This window comes from Anthonomus grandis, chromosome 4 (genome assembly GCF_022605725.1).
Source record: "Anthonomus grandis grandis chromosome 4, icAntGran1.3, whole genome shotgun sequence".
Classification (NCBI taxonomy): domain Eukaryota; kingdom Metazoa; phylum Arthropoda; class Insecta; order Coleoptera; family Curculionidae; genus Anthonomus; species Anthonomus grandis.
Window position 1 is genome coordinate 17,953,933 of NC_065549.1, and position 27,660 is coordinate 17,981,592.

The 27,660-nt window shown below is 31.2% G+C and overlaps 2 protein-coding genes across 6 annotated transcripts in view; one reads left to right on the forward strand and one right to left on the reverse strand.

Moving 5' to 3' along the window:
• The window catches only part of LOC126735467 (lutropin-choriogonadotropic hormone receptor-like), a 98,086-nt gene extending 81,834 nt beyond the window's left edge, over positions 1-16,252 (forward strand). For 3 of the 4 annotated variants that reach the window (XM_050439457.1, XM_050439458.1, XM_050439459.1), the window contains 6 exons: positions 7,593-7,734; positions 9,903-10,051; positions 10,109-10,245; positions 10,345-10,432; positions 10,489-10,760; positions 15,177-16,252. In XM_050439457.1, the coding sequence (XP_050295414.1) occupies positions 7,593-7,734; positions 9,903-10,051; positions 10,109-10,245; positions 10,345-10,432; positions 10,489-10,760; positions 15,177-15,694 (1,306 nt within the window). In that variant the 3' untranslated portion in view covers positions 15,695-16,252. Of the gene's footprint in view, positions 1-7,592; positions 7,735-9,902; positions 10,052-10,108; positions 10,246-10,344; positions 10,433-10,488; positions 10,761-15,176 lie in introns of those variants that run through there. The other variant, XM_050439460.1, reaches the window with a different exon arrangement.
• LOC126735474 (dual specificity protein phosphatase 23-like) overlaps positions 1-27,279 on the reverse strand; it is a 162,172-nt gene extending 134,893 nt beyond the window's left edge. The window contains exons 1-2 of one of the 2 annotated variants that reach the window (XM_050439474.1): positions 27,096-27,279; positions 24,759-24,882 (exon numbers count right to left, since the gene is read on the reverse strand). In XM_050439474.1, the coding sequence (XP_050295431.1) occupies positions 24,759-24,777 (19 nt within the window). In that variant the 5' untranslated portion in view covers positions 24,778-24,882; positions 27,096-27,279. Of the gene's footprint in view, positions 1-24,758 lie in introns of both variants that reach the window. The other variant, XM_050439473.1, reaches the window with a different exon arrangement.
• Between the last annotated feature and the right edge of the window lie 381 nt (positions 27,280-27,660).

Below are 27,660 nucleotides of genomic sequence, written 5' to 3' on the forward strand. Positions count from 1 at the left end.
AAGGTCAAATAAGCTCAAGTTCAGATTTTCATAATAAAAGGGAATCTTAGTGCCATTGGGTGCTATAAATGTAAAAAGACAGACCATTTTATGTCTAAATGCCCTGATAATAGTAACTGTGATGGAGATTTTAGTCCTGTGCTTCCAACAGGACAGTTTAAAGTCATTGGTTGGTATATTGACAGTGGGGTCAGTGTTCATTTGATAATTTGATTTGGCCAATAAACATTGGTTGATAAACACTAGGGAACCTGATTTACCACAAATTATAATGGCGAATAAATAAAAAATCGGTGTAGAATGAGATGTAAAAGTCAGGAGACGTAAATATTAGAACCAGAACACCAGATTTTACTAAAAGGGGTTCAGTATGTCCAGAACTTAATTATAAATGGGAATAAAGGATCTTTTAACGAGATTGGCTTCAAGATTTTCAATGCAGATAATTGTTTAGTGGCTACTGCTAGTCTGGAAAACAATGTTTATAAGGACTCATCTTGTTTTCAGGTAGTTAGTAGTGATATTTGACACCAGCGTTTAGGCCACATAAATGACAAGTATTTGAACAGGACGGCCATGTTGGTTTATGGTCTTATTTTAAAAGGAAACAATTGGAAACTGTGAAGTATGTTGAGAAGTCAAACAGGATCGGTTACTATTCCCCAAAGAAGGCAGCCGTACTGAGGGATTGCTGGAGTGAATTCAGAGCGACATCCACGGACCAATTGAAACAACATCATTGGGCTGAGCCAAGTACTTTATCTCAGTCATTGATGTGTTTTTCTTCTTTCTTAAGAAAAAAGATGCGGTATATGAAAAGTCCAAGAAGAGTTCAGACACTTAGCTGAAAATCTTCTAAATATCAGGATTAAAGATTTACGAACCGACAATGGAGGTGAGTTCCCAAATAAATTTTTCAGCAATTATTTGAAGAAGATTGGCATTCTACATCAGACCTCAAATAGCCACACACCTCAACAAAATGGAATGGCTGAAAGGTTTAACCGAACCATAGTTGAAAAGGCAAAATATATTTAATTTGATGAAGGTCTTAGTAAATCTCTATGGGCCAAAGCATGTAGTGCAGCATATTACCTAAAAAAGCGTTCAGCATCTTCAACCTTTCGAAAACTCCTTATGAACTTTGGACAGGAAAAAAACCATATTTACGTCACTTACGAGTATCTAGGAACACAGTTATGGTTCATGTGCCAAAAGTGAATCAAAACAATTAGAACCAAAAGTCTGTAGGGCATGTCCTTGTTGGATGTGATAAGACTACAAAGGGCTATAGATGATACAACCCTATATTAAGAAAGGTCATAGCCAGTCGTGATGTAATTATCTCCAAGTAAAAGCGGAGATTCTGTTTAGGATGAAGTCTCCGTTGATGCCCTAGAGGAAGATTTAGTAGGGGAGGAAAATCTGCCTTCTTTTACTGTTTATGACTAATTGTCAACTAACTGACTAACTGATAAAAATTTTATCAGATTCCGATAGTAATTATGTATTTGAAGTTTTGCAAGGTGAACCTGATATTCCAAGAAGGTCTCGAAGAGAGCCTACGAAGAAAAGCTTTAATCAATATGTCACATATTTTAATGGTGCAGCTGAAGTTGCAGAGGCAGTTAGTGTTTTGGATGTTCCAAAGACTGTAGCTGAGGCATTCTCAATAATTAATGGGCATAAGTAAAAACAGGCAATGATGGAAAAGACTATCTTTTAACGAGAAGTAGATATGTCAGATGATATGTCAGTGGTACAGTCTAAGTGACTGTTTAAAGTCAAAAGTTGACAGTGAAAACGTGTGTAGTTATAGAGCAAGGCTTGTGGCCAAAGGTTACTCTCAAAGAGAATATATCGACTATGTTGAAATCTTTGCTCCTCTAATCAGACACTCAACCTTTAGATTATTATTAGGTTTAATAGTTAAGTTGGAGTTAAAGATCATATATCTAGATGTAAAACGGCATTTCTCAATGAAGGAGAATGTTTTCATGCAACAGCCAGAACAAAGTTTTTAAATTAAAGAAAACTATCTATGGTTTAAAACAGTCTGGCCGTACATGGAACGAGAAGGTAGATGCGGTTTTAAGGATAGAAGAATATTGGCTGTAAAATCAAAACTAGAGCATTATCTTTATATTAAAGGAAATAATGACTTACTAACTGTTTTGACGCTATATGTTGATGATTTTTTAAATTTTTTCATAATTTTTTTTTATTTTATTTTTTTCGTCGGCTGTTAAAGAAATTGAATTTCTTGTAAGTCACTTAAACAGTAAATTTAAATTAAAAAATCTTAGCGAAGCTAAAAAATACATAGGCACATGAATTGCTAGATCAACCTTTATTCTAGAGACTAAAATAAAGGATGTATTAGTATAGAAAAAAAATGTATATTGACCAATTATAAAAACGTTTTTGGGATGTCAGAAAGTAAAATAGTTAGTACTTCACTTTCTAGTGGAGTAAACTTGAGTTAATTCGAGGGAGTGGGATATAATGATAATATTTCATATCAAGAACTAATAGAAAGTTTAGTGTATTTAGTAGTAACGCGATGCCCTGGTATTGGTCATGCGGTGAGTTTGCTTAGTCAATATAACAACTCTTATACGAAAATACACTGGCAAGCTGCCAAATGTATCCTTCAGTATTTGAAGGGTACAAAACACTTTTGTATGAAACTCTCTAAAGGAAATTCGTATGCAAATTCTAATATTGTAGGATTTGCAGATGCCGATTGGGGTTCAAGTAAAGAGGACCAAAAATTCCTTACTGGTTTCGTTTTTAAATCCTCAGGAGGCTCTAAACAGCGGACAACCGAAGCTGAATATATGGCCCTAATCGAAGCAGCAAGGAACGAAATCTGTGGTTTGAGATCATTGAAAGCTGGACTGTATTGATATTTAAGACAACAAATTTTTAAGAGACGCATTCTCGCAAAATAAAATCAATGTAAAGTATATGTCTACTGAGAAAATGGTTGTCGATATCCCCACAAAGGCACTACAAAATATTAAAAATTCGAAATTTGTAAATTATTTACAATCTGTCAAGAGGTCTGTGTGACAGCTGTGAAACTAATATTTAGTTTATATGAACTTTTGGCTAAGTGGGGGTGTTGGGAAAAAAAGTTCAAAGTTCACCATGTTTGAATATTATTTTCATATATATATATATATATATATATATATATATATATATATATATATATATATATATATTAACTATATTAACTATATTAACTTGAGACATCGCAATATCTCGAAAACTAAACATGTATCCAGAAAATGTTTCATGTAAAGTTTGAATGGTTTCCAGGGGGCCATAAAATGACGTCTTTAGTTTGACCTTGAGTGGACGTCTTTAATGTCAAATGAAGGTCAACTTCCCTTTTTTGCATAGAAATCTCTATTTTTTTTAATAGTATCTGATTTAGCGTTAAAAAATAAGTAACTTGCATCTGACACTTTTTTACATGCGACCTCTTCTTTTCAAGATATTAATTCTTGATTCTTTTACGAATTTTTTGTCATGCGACATCCTCAACGGCGACTTCCATCGCGAGCATCATTTTATCGTTTAGTGAACCACTTTATAGAAGATGGATGTGTGAGAACGATAAATCGATCACGAAAGAGAAGCATTACCAGTTAAAATTATGAAATTGCCGTCTTATCTGCAGATGCCCATAATCCTGGAGTCAGCTCACGATCAATTTCTTCTGCTTCCGGAATCTCCAAAACAAGTGTCCTGAGAATTTTGAAACGCCACAAGTTTCATCCGTATCACTTGTGGTTACACCAAGAGCTTCACGGGATAGATTTCCAAAAGCGAGTGTTGTTTTGTGAATGGGCCCAAAATCAGTTTCATGAAAATAACAATTTCTTTCTGCGCGTCTTATTCACCGATGAAGCTTCATTTACAAACTATGGTAACTTCATTACAAACTTTGAAGTGAGACTAAATATGTGGTACCAGCATGATGGTTATCCTGCACATTATTCACGCGTTGCACGCCAAGTGTTGGATCGTGACTTCAATGGACGTTGGATAGGTCGCGGTGGAGCAGTCCAATGGCCGCCACGGTCACCTGATTTGACGCCCTTAGATTTTTTTCGATGGGGTTATTTGAAGGAGATCGTATATCTCGATCCATCAACGACTCCCTAAAATATGAATCACGGAGGTTTACGGGCAGATAACTCCACAGATGCTGCAATCTGTTCATCGATCATTTAGAAAACGAGTCAAAAATGTATAGAAGTGGAAGGTCAATACTTTGAACATTTATTGAAATAATTTTCTGACATTTTTTGTTTCAATTTCTTTTATTTGAACTTTGTACATTTTATTTAAATGTTTTCGACTCTGTTGATAATGAAATTCTATCATAAGATACTTTGACTCCTTTTGATAGATCATCAGATACTACCTACAAGGGCAAATGTCATTGTCAAGGAAAAAATTCGTAAAAGAATTAAGAATTAATATCTTGAAAAAGAGAGGTCGTATGTGAAAAAGTGTCAGATGAAAGTTACTTATTTTTTATCGCTGAATCAGATACTGTTAAAAAAAAGAGGTTTCTATGCAAAAAAGGGAAGTTGACCTTGATTTGACCTTGAAGACGTCCACTCAAGGTCAAACCAATGACGTCATTTTATGGCCCCCTGGAAACCATTCAAACTTCATATGAAACATTTTTTGGATACATGCTTAGTTTTCGAGATATTGCGATGTCTCAAGTTAAAAGGACTACCCTGTATATATTTATATATATATTTTTTCATATATCGAGCTTTATGTTTTGGCTGTATTAGATTTATAAGCTGTTTAGTTGCCTACTCTTTAAATCTTTTTAGTTAAGTAATTCATTAAAATCTTTCGTCGCGTCAACGTGTGGTTTTTCTTTTCCCGAGTGTTTCCTAACGATAAATCGTGACGCTTCGATGTGATATATCAACATGTTCCACAGAAAAAAATAATACCATTTTAAAGATAGAATGTTTCACTGCATGTAATCTGCCCGTGGTGTACACATCTTAAAGATTCATTTTCAGAAGTTCTTAATCAAGTACTCCATCCAATCACGCAGGATGCCTCCGATTAAGTCGTCACTTTTGTTATCTTTGTTAATATGTAAGATACTGGGTCCGGTAAATTATCAAACTAGTAGATTTTTTCTGTTGATTAAAATGGTAAAAACGGGAACAAAACTGAACATTGCATTTTCGAGAAAATATGAAAAATGTAATATGTTAAATGGAGTTAAAGAAATAATTTTCTTAATAAAAAAGTTTATTTACACTAATAGCCTAAACCTAAAAATAACAAAGTTATAGCGATAATAATATTTTTTCTAAATGTAGGCAATTTGGCTTTAAACTTTTTAAGGACAAAACAAATAAATAATTGTTTAAATAATAAAATGACAGTAGCGATAGAGATTTAATAAAATAAATAAAAGCCGACCCCGGTAGCACCGTGGGCAAAGTGTTCACGATGCGATCGTGTGGTCTCAGGTTCGAATCCTGGCATGGGCATGGTTGTTTGTGTTTGTCTTACAAAAACAAATCACTCGTGGTTCGGAACCCACGTTAAACTGTAGGTCCATAATAAACAACAAGATTGGGCGGCCGTCGAAATACGATGCGAGTCCATTGTGATTGAGGAAGAAGAAGAAGAAAATAAATAAATAATAACAGTTTCACGTTGGCAAAGTTTGGGATTTTTGCAAACTCTAAATTAATAAAATACTTTTTACGCATATTGAAACATATGATATGTTAGAATGTTACCTCATATACCGATAAAATAGTGACAGAACGCTAGAAAAGTACCGCCAGAGATTCCAGACTCGTAAAAACTCAATTACAGATTTAGCAAGAGCTTACGGTACTAGCATAATAACAATATGGCAGTTCCTAAAGGAGCACAAATTTGTGCAATATAAATATCGATATAGTATAAATATCGATATAGTACAAACATTATTGCCTAGCGATAACAAAAGAACTTTTGCTTTTTGCAACTGCTACTACGTACGCAGATGAAGCAAATGATAATAAATTAAAAACTGTATGATTTGGAGCGATGAACCTAATTTTTCAAACAAAGGTATGCTTAACCGTAAAAATGTACCCTATTGGTCCCAACAAAATATTTTCCTTACTGATCCCAGAAACTCTAAAAATCAATTTAGTATAAACGTTTGATACGGCTTAATAGGAAGTCAAATAAGAGGATCTGTGTTTTATGATGGCACTTGATATATATATTCTATGGTGACCGGAAGGAGGCAAATAATTCGGCCAAAAGATGGAGGATCAATAGTAAAATATACAAGTCGCGTGCTCAGAAATGTATTGAACAAGATGCAGATGTTTTTGTTCATTTATTGTAAATTAAGTAGGTTTACTTGAGATTATTTTTATATTTCAGTTATATTTCTTTTTAAATGAGGAAAATAATTAAATTTTTAAAGGCCCTTCTGCAATACTGAGTTATATATTTAATATTTTGTATATATTTAACTACTTTGGTTCTAACACAAACATAACTTGGAAACAAAGTATTTAAATTTTTAAAAACAAGAATAAAAACATTAAATAAAATCTAGACTATTAGTGTTAATAAACTTAAAACTTTTATTAAGATTATCTTTTGATTTATTATTTATTATTTATTATTTAAAAATATACAGCTGATTCCATTTAACAAAAGTACTTTTTTTACATTTTCTCGAAACGCAATAATTTTTTTCTGTTTTTACCATTTTCATTAACAGAAAAAATCCTACTAGTTGGCTAATTTAACTGACCCTGTATTTTAAATATTAACGAATGTACCAGTAGTATCGACTTAACCCGAGGCATCCTGTATATATTAATTTAAATAGGTTGTAATATTTAATTTTTTAAATTTAGGTCTGAAGATGTTTGAAGGCGCGAAACACGTATAACCTATTTTTAAATTTAAAAATATGTTCGAGACTTTGACCAAACTTGTAGTAATCTTGTAATAAGTAAGTCTCTTTAAGAAAAAAACGAACGAGTACTTCCAATTAGGATCATTTGCTTTTTCTTTTAGGCAGTATCATTTACAATTTCTTACAGTTGTAATAATTTCTTATCTCTTTTAGGAAGCAATTATTTACTTCAGTCAGCTTAAGAATTGTTTCTATTTTTATCTCTTTTAGATGGTCTTATAGTAAGTACTATTTCCAATTAAATTTTGTATTTTATATATTTTTTCATACCATCCAGAAATTTTTTATAGATTTACTATGGCTTGAACACCATTTAAATCATAATTCTTACAGATAATTGGAGTCATTTGTTACTTCTTACAGACAAATAAAGTTATATTTCTAAGAAAAACTTACAAGCAGTTAGACTTACGTCTCATTTATTGATATTTATTACTTAACCTGAAAAATTGTCCAGATACGAAGAATTTAAGAATTAAAAGTATTGCATTTTATATGATTTTTAACAATTATGAAACAATTTGAAAAAACTGAATGTGACAATTTTCAGATCTTTTACTTCAAAGATTCTTGATTTTAAATGTGATTTTGTTTACAGTTATCCAATTGATTATCAGATTCCCAAATTTCCGAGTTGCACAGACTCGGATTCTATGTGGCATAACGAAGAGGTGGATCACATTTTTGTCAAACATGACTGCGACATTAGCCATGAGGTGTTCTGTCAAGATTTTAAAGAGGTAATTATTGGTTAATTTAAAGAAGTGGTTAATGTAATTCGGAATTGCTCGCCTGGGCCTGTTTGAAACTGTTAAAAATTAAAAAAAAAACAACATCAAAATGGGAAATAAAATTCTGGTAAGACTTTTATAATATCCACATTCACGACTGAAGAGTATTTACATTTAAAAAAAGAGACTATTCAGAAATTTCTTACGAAATCTTTCCACAATTAATGTCCGATTACGACTGAAGTCAAACAGAACAATATCTTGCATGAAGATATCGTCAATGAGCCCACCGGTTCACAGATAAATTTGGTGATTTTAAGAGGAATATCTTGATGTAGTATTAGAATACTTAATAGTGGTTATTTAACATAACTATATTTATAAAGACATAAAGTTTTCCACAAAGATCTATAGCTTCCTCCTACCATCCCAGCTATAGCCAGCTGAATTTAAACTTTTGCACGGTTTTTCTTGTTAATTCAACTGAGTTAAAAAACCTCAACGATCAATAGAGTGTAAATCACAAGTAGACATATATTATAGAACACCAGTATGAGACTAAACATCATATTTTCTTCTTGACTTATTTTTCCTCAAAAAAAATCGTTTAGAATCTCTTTAATAGTGTGAGCTATGCAAACATGCAACAAAGAAAGTTTCTTTTAGAAATAATGAACTAAAACTAACACATAATATCATCACATGATACAACTTTAATTATGAAATCTTTCTCCATAAACTGACACTACATTAGCGTGCTAAGATACATCAAACGAAAGTTTGATGCAAATTTAATTAACACACAGACACCCTCGTCATCTTTTATCCATCCTTTACAAAGATAAAGGCTTAATGCAAAACATTTTAAATTCTAAATAGGCATATTTTTCAGAAAATTTTCCTCGAAGGTTAAAGCAGTTACACGGGATGCAAGAGAAATTATTTTCGTCAATTTCTCAATGATTTCCGTGATCTCCTTTAACGCCTTTGAAATTTTAGGTAATAGAACAATTTGTATAATGTTGCCGTAAGGTCTAATTAGTACTTAAAAGCAGGAGGCATAATATTGTAGAAAGTCAAATGAAAATTACCACAATTTTGGTTTGTAGCTTGTTAGAAAAGCGAATTTCTATATTAATCAGACGGTTACGTTTATATTCGTAATGGTTCAACGGATGTTATTTTTAAGGTGTGGGAAATTAGTATCCATTTAAGGATAATTTAATAATTGTATTTCTGGAAACCTTGTTCCTGGAATAGATTTGGAAGTAAAAATTGTACGACAAAAATCTCATGACAACATACATTGTTAGACAAAAGTCTTGAGAAAAAAACAATCAGAGAAAAAATGCAAGAAATCCATACAATATTATACAAGCAGAGAAGATACATTTCTCGGTAAATCGTCTTTCGCAAAAATTAAAGTCTGCAGAATTATAATTTAACGCATTTTGAAGAATTTTTGGTTACCACTACAACCAAACAAGGTAAACAAGCAAAACTGTAATTTTTGATATAAAGATATATGACATTTTTAAAAAGTTTTGGAATTATAGTTCCCGCCATAAATAATCTATTTTGCGCTTTCTTTTATTATCAAAGATGCCGCTGGGGGAGCAGTACTTTCTAGTAACCACAAAATAGAATAAAAGTGGAGGCAATTATACAAAAACTCTTATGGTATAACGATACGGAATTTTGAAAATGATATTACAGATAAAAATGGATTTTTGCAGCCACCATTGAAATAAATATCTTTTCGAAGAAACTAGTGCCAAATACCAGAAAACTGTTCACATGAAGCACTGATTTGTCAAGTGATTCCAGAAGAATTAAAATTTCGACCAAGAAACTGGACCTTCAAGAAATGGCTTCATCGAATTTCTTTTTGCATTTATAATGGTGAAATCATTTGCATTATCTGTTGTTTAAAATATAAATGTCAATGGAAAATAAATTGGTAAATCCTTTATAAGAAAAAAAGCTCTCTCTAGAAGCCTCTGGCTTTTAGGCTACCAGTGTTATGATGAATGATGATGAATATGGTATCTTTATATAACTTTAATAACTATTTCTAAAATCACTATTCTCACAAAGTCATGCTAATATATTTCGTTTTAACAGCTTTAAACAATAAAAATTTCTACTTTCTTTTTCTATTCCCATATTCCCATAAGGTCATGTGCTATCCAAAGCCCGATCCGTTCAATCCATGTGAGGATCTTATGGGTAACTGGGGCCTAAGAATTCCGGTTTGGATCATAGCACATTCAGCTGCCATCGGAAATCTTTTTGTACTCCTAGTTATAGCAACGTCACATTTTCGGTAAGACATTTATCCTAAATGACTTTTCAAACTATAAAAAACTCAATTTTATTCCAGTTTAACTGTTTCAAAGTTTCTTATGTGTAACTTGGCTATAGCAGATTTATGTATTGGGGTTCATTTACTCTTATTGGCTGGTATAGATGCGCATTCGATTGGCGCATATTTTAACTTTGCCATAGACTGGCAGGAAGGTAAGCAAACTTCCCCATTAAAAAGCCACATGTAGTTTTATGGATGTGGCAATTTGTTTTTATTACTGTTTGCAAGAATGTTTTAAAATTTCTTTACAGGATATGGATGCAACGTGGCTGGCTTTTTAACAACTTTTGGGAATGTTCTCTCGGTGTTTACTCTAGCAGTTATAACGTTGGAACGTTGGTACTAAACTTTTTGATTATAAATGACAATATTTAGGTGTAACCAATTTATTTCAGGTGTACTATTACTTGGGCAGCACATTTACATAAACGTTTGAAAATGCGCACTTCAGTGAAAATAATGATAATAGGATGGATAGCAGCTATAATAATGGCGTCATTACCACTACACGGTATTAGCAGCTATGCTAGGACAAGCATATGCCTTCCACTAGAATACAAGAACCATTGGGACGCTATCTACTTGGCTGCTCTATTGATGATCAATTGTTCTGCCTTCACTATCATCTGTGTTTGTTATGGGAGCATGTATAGAACCATTAGATCAGGTAAGAAAACTAAGAATATATGTTTAGTAATTGTATTTTTTACTGCAACTATCCCATAGATAACTGTAATCTAAATTAAAGAATCTAAGGAGATCTCTCAACGCGCTATTAGGTTTTTTTTCAGTCATCAAAATAGTCAATTTATTCCAGGTCCTGACCAATACCGTAGAATCTAGTATCTCCCGATTGCAATTTAATTTAATTCCTTTCATTCCAACCCTTGTTTGTTGAGGAATGAGTGAAATATGTTTTGTTCTGCCAGACTAACTTTATTGGAAAGACTTTAAATTTTAGATTGTGGTCTCCTTAAAGCCTCTGGAATAGAATATAGTTACCACCCTACCCTTCTTTAGTCACTACTCATATTTCTATAGTCGACAGAAGACTAAAAGCTGTAAAAGTTTACTTGGTAAACTGAGTTTTAACTGTTCATTAATGTGCTTTCAATGTTTACTTATATAGAGCAGATACTTTACTCCACTGGCGTTAAGTCCTATTAAAAGCAATTGCTTAGTTCTACTTGAATAAATAATAATACCCCTCGTAAGTATTCTTCGGAGCTGACATTGGAATGCTGAGGAACTAAAAGCCAAGATAAGAAAGCAAGTCAATAAAGCCAAGCAAAGCCATGACTGAAACAGGACGTAATAAAGAGATTCGTAAGGCAAACAGGAAATAATATGAGCAATTCTATGAAAAATAACCGAAACTTCTACTTATACTAGAGAACATAAAATCTTTGCCAAACAAGGTCTAAGAAATTAACTTCGCTAACTAAAGAAAACCAATGGAAGTTTTACAAACTCGACAGCAGAGATCCTGGAATATTTCTTTGGTCTATTTATAGGCTTAGTCTTAGTAAAGACTTCAATAGTAATTGAACAGAATAGGCAAACAAAATCTTCTCAAAGATAAACAAGGTCAATAAACTGTTAACTGGAGAAAAACGGAGAACTGCAGATCAAACGGTAAAGCCATACAGACCTATATCTTTAATATTATTCTTAATGAAAACTCTGAAAAGTATCAATGTTAGATATAGGTTAGAATCCTTATATAATACCCACTTATTAAGCATGTACTAACCAATTTTCGTAAATAATTTATTACTAAAAATAGGAAATAAAAGAATTTATTGCCTGGACTTCGCTGGATTATAGCAGTTAGAGGCAAACACATGAACTATGTTTCAAAAGGAATACAAAATGCACTGAATATAATTGACAAATGGTTTAAGATAAACGCTTGTCAGTAAGTGTTTAAAATCACAATCATTTAATTTACAAAGCTTCTATAAAGGGGCAATAAGAACAACCTCTACATCGGCAATGGAGTTTCTGATAGATCTTTTACCAATCCACATCTTCCTAAAAACAGGAATGAAGGTGATCCAATATAGGCTCATACAAGGTCAAAGCCCCAGTGAAGAGTGAATAAAAGCTGCGGGGAAATAGATAAAGAGTAAGACCTTAAATCAATCTAGCACATGCCATCAGGCAAGATGATTCCTCAATATTAAACAGACAGTTTTCTGTAAAACTCACAGACAGGCAGGATTAGAAGTGTAGGCCCTGCAATAAAAGCAAATCTAGTCTCGTACTCAAATCTATCAAAATGTAGAGACTGGCATATATAAACAAGACATTGCCTTAAGTTTGAAAAATTATATCACAGTATTTTAGGCAGAACTTAGGCTTTCATTTAACGCTGTACAATGTATATCCAAGAAAGAAATATCCAACGATGTTAGTACCAGACCCTGAAGGCCACTATAAATATATCGAAGCAGACAAGTTAGCCAGGCTCAAATTACAAATAAGCCGAATCAGTCAGAGGCATTTCGGCTGGTCAGGAGGGTCAACCTAAGCCTGCATACTGCTTTATAAAGACATCGCGTATATCAGCTTTTCTTTGTCATTTCGGAATAATCGCGATGACGCAAGCGGGCACACTGCACGACATCTCAGGAGTCGCGTGGTAGGTTAGCGAGTCTGCCGGAACCATGGTCTGGCGAGCATATAAGGAGTCCTCGTTTTCAGGAGGTTAGTTTATGTCGAAATTATGGCGGGACTTTTAAATCGACATAAATAGTAATAAATAAATCTTTGAATCGCGTGTTTGCATCGAGTGTTGTAATTGACGCCTAGCAAATGGTAATAATGATATTACACTACCTTATAGTTGTGGTTCAAAAGGCCTTTTTGTATAAATCCTATTAATTTTAAGTTTTTTATTTATCATGAATTTTATGTAGTTTTCCTTGTATGCTCTCAGACTCTTCGGATTCAGTAGCTTTGCATGAATATGTTGAAGAACATCTTAAGGCAAAGGCCCAAAAATGAAATGCGTTTTAATGAAAATAATAGAAGATGTTTAATGGAGGCAATAAAAATAATAAACTTTGCTTTTAAACCATATTTAATTAAGAAGTTGTTGTGGAAAGCGACTTATGATACAGTATTCTTTAGCACAGGAAAATACTACTTAAACTCATTTTTTTTTTGCTTTTTTTTGTTTTAATGATTAATCGTGTATATTTTGAGAATTTAAAAAATAATTCATCAAATTGTGAAATTGTTCTCTTTTTATTATGTTCTCTGCATCTTAATGATTTAGTAATTCTTGATTTATTGTCTTTTTTGATTAGATCTTATTTTCAAACAATTTGTAAATTTTATTTCACATTAAAGGCTTCACCTGACAAAAATCCAAAGATTCTTAAGTATTCTTTAAGTGTGACGAAGATTTTCTTCTATCTCTTTCCCTGTCAGTTCTATTCTTAATTTAGTAAAAGCGCGTCATTTTAAGAATTTCAAAAAAGGTTGAAAATTGGTTCAGCCATAAAACTAATGGGAAAAAATCTTTCTGGAGACACTTTGATCAACGATAAATCGTAAAATGCATAAAAGCAAAACTTTTAGAGTAAATGTATTTTTTTGTGCCTCGCCAAATAGTTTATTTTAGGCAACAGGTACTTTTCGTGCTACATATCCATTTATCAAGTGCATAAATAAGTAAGTTTTATATCATATTCACGAAATACTTTTACTCGGAACATAAACAATCATGCAAACGAATAATTAATAGCTCTTAAATGTACCTACATCGATCGATTTAAACTCTTGCGGTTTTTATATAAGTATGCAATTTAAATTTAAAAGTTTTGTTTTTCGATAAACAATGTTATTTCTCAGATATTTTTGTACATTTTAGTGCCTTCGTAACTACAGAACCATATTCTAGAGAAACTTACAAGGACTTACAACTTAGGAGAGATGCCATATTTATCTAAACATCTGGGAATCTAATCAACGTAATATGGGAAATTTATATGCAGACAGATAATTTACAGGCATTTTATTTATATCAAATTTTACTGCGATTTTACTTACGTTCCATTGATATAAAGATTGCATTATCACCAATAATTAGCAGATTTTTATCGAAGTACAATCATTTGATCTCAGTACTAATATCAGCAGAACTATTATTGATTGACATTTACTATGACACTATTTGTCTTCCCAATGATTTCACATTTCCCTGATAGTATCCCGAAATTTTTGTGAAAAAACTGCTTACGATTGTACCTCCTTTCTATTTATTTTTTTATAAATAATGATATGTTCAACATTATCTTATATCCAGAAGGAATGCAATGTTGTTTCCCTATTTACATCTGGTCATATGAATAATATTCAAAAAACTCTAGAAGAATTTGCAAACAATCTGCTGTACTAACGCTATATTTGAACAAAAAAAAACAACTGTATTGGATTTAACAACTTTAATTAAATTGAAAGTTCTTAGTAACATTAATAAAAAAATTAAACTAAATCATAATATGCTAACTTTTGAAAAGCTGTCGATAGTATTTATCACATGATTTCGCATAAATTGCTTTCAATAGGTTTTAAGCCGTGGTCCAAACTGGTGATCTAAAATTTTGGAGACTAATTTTAAAATCTTTCTGATTAACTGCTTTTTCAATTATTTATAGGGAGGGTATCACACAAGCCTTATTTACATGCAATAACATAAAAGTTTTGTTTGCAAAAATTGAAACTTTGAAGGAATTGAAACTAATTCACTGAGTATTTAATTTATAGTACTACTAACTAATTGATTTAGGTGTTAATTTTAATGAAGAACTAGCTTTTATTGTACAGATTAATCCTATTACTATTAGGGATTTTCGAATGCATTAGGGTTCTGAAACTTATTATTACGTAAAATATGTGCATTTCGGTAGCAGATATTATTGAAAATTGTAATACAAAAACGCAACCAGCAGTTGCCTAGATCTCACAGTTTCATGTAAGTTATAAATAATTCCATTTATAACTTACTATTTTACAACCGATATCTTTTACAATGAAGAGTAGCTTTCTTGATTTTAAATTATTTTTTTTCTAGGTACTAAATCAGGAATAGCCAACTCAGCACGAAACGACCAAACAGTAGCCAAAAAAATGGCCCTGCTAGTGTTCACAGATTTCGCCTGCTTGTCTCCAATTGCATTTTTTGGTTTCACCGCTTTACTGGGCTATCCCCTCATCACAGTTACCCAAACAAAGATTCTTTTGGTGTTCGTCTACCCGCTTAACTCTTGTGCCAATCCTTGCCTGTATGCCATTTTAACACAACAGTATCGCAAGGATTTCTTCATACTTTTAGGTCGCTTAGGATTATGCAAAGAGTACGCGCAGTACAATAGAGGCGCTATAAGAGGCAGGCCACTTCCATATACAACGAAGTTTCAAAGGCCTAATGGTATGACCAGAAGTGTGAGTAGCAAAAGCAGTAGTCACGTTAATAGAAACTCACTGGTAACCACTGTGAGCAATGTGAATGTCGAGATTCCTTTAACTAGTTCGGGAAAATGTCGAGACAATGAGTGTAAAAAGATGGAATTTAATTCTGTCAATTTGTAAAATCTGATAAGGGTTCAATTAAGAAATTAAGGTTATAGAAATAGCTTTTAGTCGAGAGAGTTTGTTTTCATGAACAAAGAGGGGAGAGTCAAGGTTAATGGAGAAGTCTGTCTGACAATATGTTTCCTGCAGGAAAAGAAGAATCGACTTTTAGTGACAGGGCCAGGTTTATGTTTAGCAGAACAAAACATGTAAATACACATATATTATTACATACACTCTTAAAATTAAAAATTAATTTAAAAATTGTGCCAAAATGTATCTTATTACCCAAGTTACGCTAAGCCAAATGCGAAAGTCGAGCAAAGACGCGAATTATTTCTGTGACCTCGAAAAACTGGTCTCAGATAAACCACATGGATGACTAGTAGACTAACCTGGGAAAAGCGGTTGCAGACAAACAGAACGTACATCCTTTAAAAAGATTTTCTTATATTATTAGTAAGTTAAGAGTATTATATTGTGTGTTCCGTCAATTGTGAAATTTATATTATTCAAGTAATGATTTAAACTTGTAAACGGTATAGAAAAATAAATTGATAATTATTATAAAATTTATATTGTGATTTTATTAACAAACTGTGCTTTAAAGTATAATCAACTCTCGTATCAATGGGTCATAAATAAGTCAATATTCAAAATCGATAAATTTGTACTTGAAAAAAGCAATAGGTACAGGTACTTAGTAACTTTGGTATAAAGACAGTAAGTATTTCTATTTTCTTTATTTTTAAAGGGAATTTTCGAATATTTATTAAAATCCTATACATGCTTTTATTAGCTCGGGTTGTATCTATGTATGTATGTAACGGAATCTTTGAGCTTAATTTTCACTGGTTTCTAAAAGTCTGATCAACTTGAAACTTTGCACACGTATCAAGGACCGATGACAATACATATTTGATAACAGTTTCCCATTATTCTTATTAGGACTGCCAGGATTAACAAATTCTTTTTTAAATCCTCTGTAGAGAGATAGTACTAGCGAGGAGACTAGTGAGGAACTTATCGTGATCAAAATATTTTAATTCATAAAGTTTTATTGATTAAAGTATAATAAACGATTATAAATTATAATTTAAAAAAAAACTAAAAAACACGCTTTTATTGCTAATCGAACTAAAAAGTATAAAATAATTTTTAATTACAAACAGTTTTTATTACAGTAATCAATCATAATTATTGACTGTCTAAAACCTGAAATAAAAATTATCATAAAATTAAGGTTATTAACAGAATAATAAGTAAAAAGCGTGGGGTGCGTTTTACTTCATTTTCATAACTTCTCTCATAGATAGCTGGCAATAGAATATTATTTATTATTATTGTGATATTTAATATATCGAGCACCCCACGATTTTTACTCTGATTTGAATTATTATATTAATAACTTCAGTATTTTATAGATTTTGACTAAATTTTCAAATTTTTGATTGCCAGTATGAAAGGACAGTTGCAATTTAAATCGCAGAGCCTTATAATGTAGATCATTAAATAATTTTTAATCTACATGCGATAATGAATCCCAAAGTTCAAACAAAAAGAAATTCAAGTTTTCAGACACTGTGTCACACAGTCACCGATTCTGAAAAGACGCATCAACAATGTTGTTAATGCATCATTCATTTCAAAAATCACCCATTTTCACACGGTTCCACATTTTTCTCCCATTATCTCGGCACGATGTGCAAGGTCGAAAGCCTTGTCTGATAGAAATGACGGTGAAAACAAGTAAATTTTTGGTGTCGGTACTAAGTCAATTTTTACAAACAATTTAATTAGGTAATTTTTCGGTTTAAAAACTATGATGATGGTGAGCCTGGATTCTAACTAAGGGAATCCCCGTTCAGAAGACCACAACTGGCTTAATCGGTAAGTGCCCATTTAAGTAGGGTGGTACCTTCCTTTTTTTACAATTTTCTTACTTGCGTCAGCAATTACTTACATTTTTCCAATACAGTCCACAACCTTTTCAATTTTTTATTTATGCCTTGACAAATGTTAAACTTCCAGTGGCTTACAATAGATTTGCGATGGTGCGCTTTATAATTAAAATATCAGACATGGAATCGATATAGTAGTAGAACTACCTAAAATTTGATTTTTCTCAAAAATCTCATGCTGGATTTGTATGGATGGATCATATTTCTTATTTAATTCTTGAAATATAGGAAATTCTTCCAGAAGTAACCTGAATTAAATAAATTTTAACATTTCCTCTGCACATTATAGGAATTGCTACTCTTAATTAGATTTTGAGCTTTGTATTTGCTGGTATCCATTAACCGACATGCGATATAAATCCATATTTCTTATCATTTGCTAGCGAAAGATGTTACTTGTTTAAAGTCCAGAAGCTACAGTGCTCTGGAATTATACAAATTATATAAGCGCACTGAATATAAGCATAATATTCAAATTGAATTGCGTCTCTTCCACTCTGTGAGGTAATAAAACTCATAATAATAATAGAGGCATAACTGCGAGATCTTCACTATACGGTTAAATCGGACAAACTTGTATTATTTGATTGTATAATGTAATAGATTTCTTAAGTAGACGAGCATAAGTTTAAATATACTTAGGTACTAACAGAATCGTAATAAAATAAAATTCTATCTAGCAAAAATATATGTATTATAATAACATCAGATATAAAAACTATCATTGGATTTATAAAAAATGTTGAAAAGCTGCTGTGTGCTTTGGGTTTTTGTTTACAAGGCTTGATTTGCTATATTGGTAACACTCCTTATATTGTTTCTATCCGAATTAATTTTGCCTTCATTACTAATATAAGATTTCACTATGTTCTATTAAATGGCACACTGTTATTTAGTTTTTGTTATTGTTATTGTTCTGCTATAAAAATTATGAACTTTGAGTTGTTCCACTACTCACTTCATTCTCGCTAGAAATATCTAAAGTATAGCTTCTGTAAGGTGACGTCTCTGTCCCCAATTTAATGGATTTTTTACAATTGAAAGTCTCATCAAATAAAGCGCAACCACTAAAGTAACTTCCAAATAAAACATAAAAGTAAAAAGGTTAAGAAGATGATTTATAACTTTTAAGCCATTTATTAGGTAGCATTTCCCACGTGTTCACAAGACGGTCTAATGTTCGACGTATTAATGGATATTTAAACATTGTTTTTTAAACTAATAGTTACTCATTCTGGATACCCAAGACGTATCCAATAACTCTCCAAACATGAATAAAACACTTTAGGTCTTGATTCCTAAAAATGTATTTCTGGTCAATCCAAGTCCCATAAAACCAAATTGGGTAAGCGCCATGTATTTTTGGAAAATTCGGTACCAAAGGATGTTCGATGCTTGTTTACTGGCCGAGTTGTGTTAAGATTTGATATTTTTTATGGATTTTCAAAGTCTACAATATTCTTTTTTATTTACCGAGTACTAAATTTAATAAATATAGTACTCGGTAAATAATGAAATATGTCAGAAAACAGTAACACACGTAGACAAAATGACATCAAATTAATACTTAAACTCTATCGGCCGAAAAAGGAACCTCCAGATTACCTTGTGGCTCAGAAGTCTTAATTTATATTTTAAAATATGAGTATTAGATGGAATCATGATATAAATGTGAAAGCAGGAGATGTTATTTGCTTGAATGGTTTACTTTTCAACAAATAACCTTTCCTCGGATCTGGATTTTTGGCTTCCGGTACCTTAGTTCATGACTGTTGCAACCATGAAAACTGGACACATATTTTGTTTGAATGGTTTATATCCAGGAATCTTATTTATATCTTGTTAAATAGCGCCACAGCTACTCATTCAAGTAAAAGAATATATTTAAAATGAATTTAAAATAGTCGTATAAAGAAAATGTTATATTGTAAAGTTCTTACTTTGATCCAGGCGTAAAGTCCTCATTATACCAAACCATCATATGAAAAATGGTGGCGAGATATCGTTTGCGGGCTACCATGTCCGAGCTAGACTTTTTCGTAAGTATTAATATGTCTAGGGGATATTGAAGTGCCAATCCAGATAGGAGAGCCAGCAAACTGCCCAAAGGAACATACCCAATATATTTTTATGAAAATAGGCTTGCCCTCTACAAAGTTATTGATTTATTACAATACTTTTAGTATGTGACAACATGACAAATCAAATTCAAATTAAAATTATATCTTAAATCGCTTCAGTGGTTGATGGTTATCAAAAGGTTAAAGAAATAGTTTTTTTTTTTAATTCGTGAGATATTTATAGGATAATAAATAAATACAGGCTTTAAATTATAACTAAAATTGAACTATGATAGTTAACTGATATAATCTAACAAACCACATAAGAAATATGTAGGTCTCAAAAACAAGAATTCTTACATCGATATGCTTATACGCAGCCCAATTGCAACTCTATTCTACCCATTAATGCAACACTTGCAGACCCTAAAATTCGACAACAGCGGATCAAGCCCGGGGAAACCCAACGTGGTATTATGTGAGAGTAGCATATACTTATAAACTACTTATATACTTATAAATATTATATAATACTTAATATTATATACTACATATATACTTATAAACCCCGGGTTATAAGTATATGGAGAGTAGTTTATTTTCGGTTGTTTTCTGTTATTTATTGCAACATTTACCGTGTTAAGGTGAATATTCATGCATCCGTCATACGATAGTCTGCTGATCCTAACTCTGATTGGTTAGACAATTTTCGCGTCAGATTCAATACGAAAATTCTAACAAATATTCAGTTCTCAGATGAAATTGAAATAAATTTAATTTTTTTATGCATCATCGAACTTTGACAACTATGATATGACATTGTGTTTACCTTTTTCATTTGTTGTCTTTGTTACATATAAAATTGATAAATTTCCTTGTTTTATATATTTATTCTTTCTTATTTATAAAGGTTTTTTTTGTTGGTATCTTGTCATAAATCTAGGAGTATTATATAATATGGATCGTCATAGAAAATCTTAATATGGACCATGGACCATGAGCAATGAGCATCGCTGCGATGCCGAATAAATGTATTCCTTTCATCTCTTCTTTTATTCAAAACGATTTTTGAATCAGAGATATTTTCAGGAAAAATAAGAATAAGGTGGCTACCACCAATTACTTAATGAGATGAGGATTTGTGATGCATAAAAATATTTTAATTATTTGAGAATGATATGTGAATCTTGTAATACCTTACTAAATATGGCGGCACTTAAATTACTAAAACTTTATTGTGTAAGAGAGTCAATCTCTAGTGATGAACCACTTGCAGTTACATAAAGGCATGTATAGAATATTAGTATAAAAAATAAATATTATTTACAAAATATTCTTTGCTGCATCATATGACACCTCCAGCAGCTTTATCTCGAGTATAGTTAGCTCTTTTTGAGACATTAAAGCTAACATATCAGATATTATCTGATGGATGGGATTAATTTGGCATTGTAGGAGCAGGTATCTGCAGAGGTGCATTAATTTTTTTAAGCACTTTCAGAATGGCTCATTCAATCACATTCTGTTTAGCTTTTTTCCTAAGCTAGGTCTCATCGGTTTCACATCATCGCCACTAGTGGGAGATGTCAATGGTGATGGAGCAGCTGAAGAGGCAATTCTGACAATGTCAGAAAATATTGGCGAAGGACAAATAATTTTGTACTGACGTCCATCAGATCAGATACATGAAAACTAATTAAATTTAAACAAATGTAATTCTGTAAATCTGACAAATAAGAAGCCAGCATTTCTACCAATAGAAACGATTTCGTACCTTCGTATGATCGTATGAGGAGTGCATAAAAAATTACCTTTATTCTAATGATTTATTAATTTGATTTACATTTTAATGAACCTAATTATAAACATGTATCAGGTGCAAGTAAACGAAAAAAAGCCCACTTTCCAAAGAAAACCAAAAATATCCAAGAATTCTCCAAGAGTTCTTATTCCATTAATTGTGTTATTAGTAACATTGCTGCACACCTAATGTGATAGTGGTAAATATTTGACAAATTATCAATATTACGATGCAGTTAATATAGGTTTCAGAGTATAATTAATTCGAATATTATGTATTCTACTTTACTTGTTATTTTTTACATACATATTAGATTCATATTAAAAATAAAATATTAATAAAAAGAAATAAAATTTACGGTTATGTTATGATAGTTATAGCCACATAATCATTTCTGAGTTTTATTCCAATTAAATATCAGACGTTGGAAAATCTTACCAATTAAAATATAAGTTCTATAAATGACATTAGGAATCTTAGTTTAGTCTTAAATAATTCTAAAAAGTAGTCAATTTTTATCAAAGAGACTTCCTAATAATATATATTCAGAGGGTGAAGGGAAACAAAGTTAACGGTTTGAGTGTGTTCCTTCACCTTCTGAATATATATTAAACGATTCTGTCAACAAAGTAGAAAAAATTAGAAACTTTATGATTTTGTGCTATGCTTGTATGTTTTTTATCATGGTTTGTTTCAATTCGTATTAAAAGATGGGTACTACTTTAATCGTATAAGAGCTAGTTAACAACCCATTGAAAAAATAGCTGATAACAATTCATTGATATACACGTAATAATTGCCATAAAAGCCCCACTATTAAGGTATCTTAATGTTCTTAAGTCATTGCTAAAAATTATTTTAACATCAAATAATAAAGCTGTAATAGCTGACTCTAAAGGATTTCAAATTACATTGTAGAACTTTTTGAAACAATATTTATAATTATTTTGTAATCTAGAATAATAGGGTAATACATCAATAAGGATAACATACCCATGGCTGAAAATATTCGTGGGTTATCAGATATACTTTTTGATTTATTAGCTCTTCGAACATGTTTTTCTGGAAAAATTTAATATATCAAATCAGTAAAAGATTTATTAAAATTTATTGTCCTTGACAAATACTCGTTCAGTCAGCTTTACAGAAATCATGTTCTATGTCACACGTTCTATACCTGACAATCCATGTAACGGTTGCATCGGCAGAACGGTCGTTCTCAAAATTAAAATTCATAAAAATATATTTAAGAAATTTGATGAATCAGATCGATTATCTTTTCTTGCCTTGCTGTACATTGAAAATAAAATTGCTTACTCTATAAATTTACGAAGAATTTAGAAATTTTGAATTCAAGCAGTTCTTATCCCACTAATTGCGTTATTAGTAATGCTAAATCTCAAAAAGTAACTTTTTAATGGCTATATTATCTATTCTTTATTTGTATCCTTTTTTTCTGTGTTTTCAATAATTACGTTTGCTTTTAATGTTTTATTAAAACTACTGTTTTCATTTTTCAATTCAGACATGCGTGAAATTCATGGAGCATGGCGCGAAATTCAACGGTTTCGGGGCAGTAAAAGCTTACGAGGTATAGGAAGTTACATTGAGACAATGAAACTTCAGAAAAATACACTTTAAATGAATCTTAGCTTTACTCGAAATTATATAATATACTTATCTTAATCTATTTTTTTTGCAAAAAAGAAGCGACGAGACGTGAGAACCTGAAATGAAAAAATATAACTCAGTGATCAACATCTACAAACTTCTTAAGGTATGTCTCAAAAATCCTATGTTGTCTCTTATATAGTCTATTAAAGTTATATACCTATAACAGACTATATAAGAGAACATAACCACGAGGTCTGCGATGAGAACACGTAACGGATCAGTTGCATTTATGACTTTATTTTAGAGTTTAATCAAAAGCATAGTGAAATATTTTGATGAAGTGTACAGTTTTTAAGCCTGTACAATTTAACTAACAAGTGAGTATGGGTTCTCCCTCTTATTTTTTTCCTTTAGAGTATGTTTATAAATCCATTTCTTTTAATAAACGCTTACAATTATTTGAACATGTTACAAGTTTGCGATAATTTTTTATTAGTGTATGTTCAGAGAGTGATCACCACAATGATAAAACATCATTGTCTTAACGTTTCCATTTTTCAATATAGTGAAGGTCAGCTCTTAATCTTTAAATATCGTTGATGTCTTTACAAAGATTTTTGAGATTAATGTAACTCAGAACCCAAAAACAGATGATATATTCCTATACTAGACTCTTGTGGTTTATATTTAACAAGACGTTCTGTAACGGTTAATTCTCAAAATGCTGGAAAGTTGAATTTGTCATCTACAAGAACTATAGCAATCAAAGGGGTATTACTAATTCTGTAATGTATCACTTTGCAATGATCAAATCACTTTTAACCGAGGTTTTGTCTCCCATATTTTGTATTCTACAGCAACATAACTTGTCAAATAATTTGTATGTTAACCATCAACCTAATTGTATACGAGAGTAATAATTGTACATCAAAGTAGAACTGACTATATTCCCACTGATTTTTCCAAAGCATTTTACAGATTCAATCATAACCTTTTAACTGAAAAATTGCATGCTTAAAGTATCGGTGGCGTCCTACTGTCCTCGCTTCATTGTTCAATAGCCGATAGACACCAAATAATGAAGAGTTAAAGGATATTTAATCTTCTGGAATTAATGTCAATATTTTCAATCTTTCTATGGTATTGGCTTGATGTTTTGATTTAACATTAGCAATTTCTGCTATATGCTGATAACTAAAAGAGAATATAGAATGTGTATATTTAGCAAATAAATGAAACTTAAATTACGTGAGTATTTTATAGAACGAGAACCAAAAATGGAGTTAATAAAGTTGGTGACCTGGAAGTAATTTTTGACCAAAAACTGTATTTCACTGATCGATCATATTAATAATTTCAATCTACTAGTACTTTAAAAATGTCAACGAAAATTATCTTCATTTGTCTGTTCTAGTTTAAGAATCTTCTTAGAAGCGGCTATTGTAATCTTTTTTACTTATTATTTTTAATTGTAATGTAGTTTTAACATTGTAACATGTTTCATTTTGACTTTTATTATTGACTTATTCTTACCGTTCTGTGCCATTAGTAAATTACTGAGTAAGAACTTTAATAAAAAATTTCAAAATATCTTTAAAACCTCATTACTTATTACTTAAATATGCTAAATTTACTATTTCCCTTACCTCTTGTACATTTCTTCATTTTAAGAGGGAGGCTCCTCTTGAGTTAACGAGTCAGATGTTTCATCACAGGACAAATATGACCCTTTGGTAAGTAAATTATCAACAAACTCCTTGGACGAAAAACCTGCAACATATTTGGACCTGTAACACTTAAAATTAAATATTTCTTCACCAGAAGCTTTAAAACAAATAAAAAACTTGCTATTTGTTCCATTTTTTATGTTAATTTTCACTTAATTAGGTTTACAATATACTATATTATAAAACTTTAATAATCAAGTTAAAGCACATATATACAGCGAGTTTGCAATATCTAATCGAATTCAACTAGCCATAGATTTAGTTGGTTCTAATAGCGGATAAAACTCTCTAACTTTGCAGCTTAAGATTAAATATTTTGATACGATCAACTTTGGTCATTATAGAAGGTATATGACATTTTAGAATGACTTTTGTTATCATCTAAACATATTAATGCAATAATGCTGCTCAGACGACGTTAAATGAGCATTTTTAATTCAGATCGTTGGTCCTTTTGAACGTTGGGAGTAGTGACATGATTAAATTGGGTTTCAGTTGGCTTTATATTTGGTATCAATATTGTGGTTAATTCTATCATTTGCCACACTTCAGAAAAAAGTGACAGCTATTAGAATAAATAAAAATAAATGTAAAAATAATTAACAAATGGTCTACTAAACTGTTAAAGAGTGATGTTTTCATAGTATACTCGATAAGAGACAAATTTTATTTGTTCAGATACTCTATTTAGTTGCCTTTTTGATATAATTCTTAAAGTGAATAAAAATATCCTCAATACGGATGCAAGGTATTATTTAAACGATTTTTTTCAATAGCCTGTAGATGACATTGTTCTCATATACGGGCTGTTTTCAAAGTTAAGTCATTTATTTTAACCACTTGCTGACCTTATCAAAAAACGTTGTTTTTTTATAAATTTAGCTATTTGTAACTAGTCGAAGAAATAGTCCATTTTTTTCTCAAAGCGACCGGCCCAATTAAACACTAATAAATCAAACTCTAAGTCACAGGTCTTACGTACATATTATATTGAATACAAAGTCAAAAGATGGCACGTGTTTTGCCTGCACTAAGCGTCATTAGATCTTCTGTAAGGAAGAAACAGAAATAATAAGTCTTACGAGCACTTATTAATTACACCTAGTTTACACTAAAATTTTCTTCCCTTTTTAGTATAGTCACCAAGGGACCGTATTAAACCACCTAGTCACCATTAAATCTTGGTACGATTCAAAATTAAATTTTTAAATTGCAAAAGAGAGCTGTCCGTTATTCGCTGAGACTTAACAGTAGGACTCCCAGTCAAGAAATCTTTAAAAAATATAAAATATTCACCTTTTCTTCTTTATTCATATTCCAAGCCGTTTGCTTAATTGGCAATTGCCCACTTAGAAACGGAAAGCATGATTCGTTCTTCTCATATCTACCAACTCCATGATCAGAGTTTGGTAAGTTTAGTAAGTAGCAGAATAAGTTACATCATGTTTTGCCACATTTCGGAAAGCTTTGAAATCATACTTGCTAGAGAGAGCGTTATATGTAGTAAACCACTTGTTGTTATTAAACGTTATAAATAATAATATTCTTTTATTTAAATTTTTCCTTTTTGTACTACGAGTTATGTGCCATAATTATATTTTGTGTTTTATTGTACAAGGATTTATAGTATTTATTTATATATTATGTTTTTATGTGCATTATGTATTGTGTTCCTTGTATGTTTTTTTTTTATATTTTAAATAGTTATTTTGTCCACAAAATTTCTATTTTTTTTTACAACAAAACTAAATTAAAATAAAAAATAATCAAAATTATTCATTTAATCTGAGGTTTATACGTGAAGGCATCATTTATAGATCAAGGAAACACACGGAGAGAATGAGATTATCGGATTTTTTTGAGAGCTCTTCTATTATTCAAGATGCTGTATTTTTTTCTCTGACTATTTCCGACAAATTTGGTTACTTTTCTTGAGACGAAATCAAATAAGATTGATTAAAAGAAATTGAACTTTAGCTTAAGATTTCTCACGATTAAATTACCTATCTTTAATTTTAACATCGCTTAAAAGTATAACAATTTTGCTGGATATTTAGACTTCTTACGAAAATGTAAAAAATTACATTGGTGAACCAGGTACTCTTGCAAAGGTTGAGCTTGGATTAAGAGATCTCTTTCTTATTTACGGTTAATTTATTAAGCTGATATCAAAATGTTTTTTTACTTAATAAGGAAAACATTCCTGACGTCGATTATTCCTATATCAAAACAAGAAAAAACTTATAAAAGTGTTACCTCCGTAATGAAGTCAACAGCTGTTGCCCAGGTACGAAATATGATGCACACACTCCTAATTCATAAACAGTTAAAGATTTTGCACTGTAAAAGGGTTTAGAATAAGAAAGTTTAATCTATCTTTTATATGTTTTGCGTTAGCAATAGGGGCATAAGCTATTTAAGACACACGGTATATTTACTTTGTATTAACAAATAATTTAAAAAAATTATAATTTAGTATGTACTTACCTTTAGGGCTCTTAATACATGTCGACGCTTTATTTAGTACATTAGGTTTGATGACGGTGACCGATTTATTAATACGACTAAGATAATATTGCTAAATGTCCTACTTTTCTGCTATCTCTAATGAAGACTATTGTAAAAATGTTCTGCTCCCTTTATAATATTTTTGCCAAATAGTTAATGTGGTAATAATAACGATTATGGCCTATTGTTATTGATAGTTCAAATAGTGTATATTTATTAAAGGTTACAAGAACATGGTTTGCTTTTATCTTAAACGTATATTAAAAATTATACTATGAACTATGAACGGCTACGATAGTATTTATATAATCAT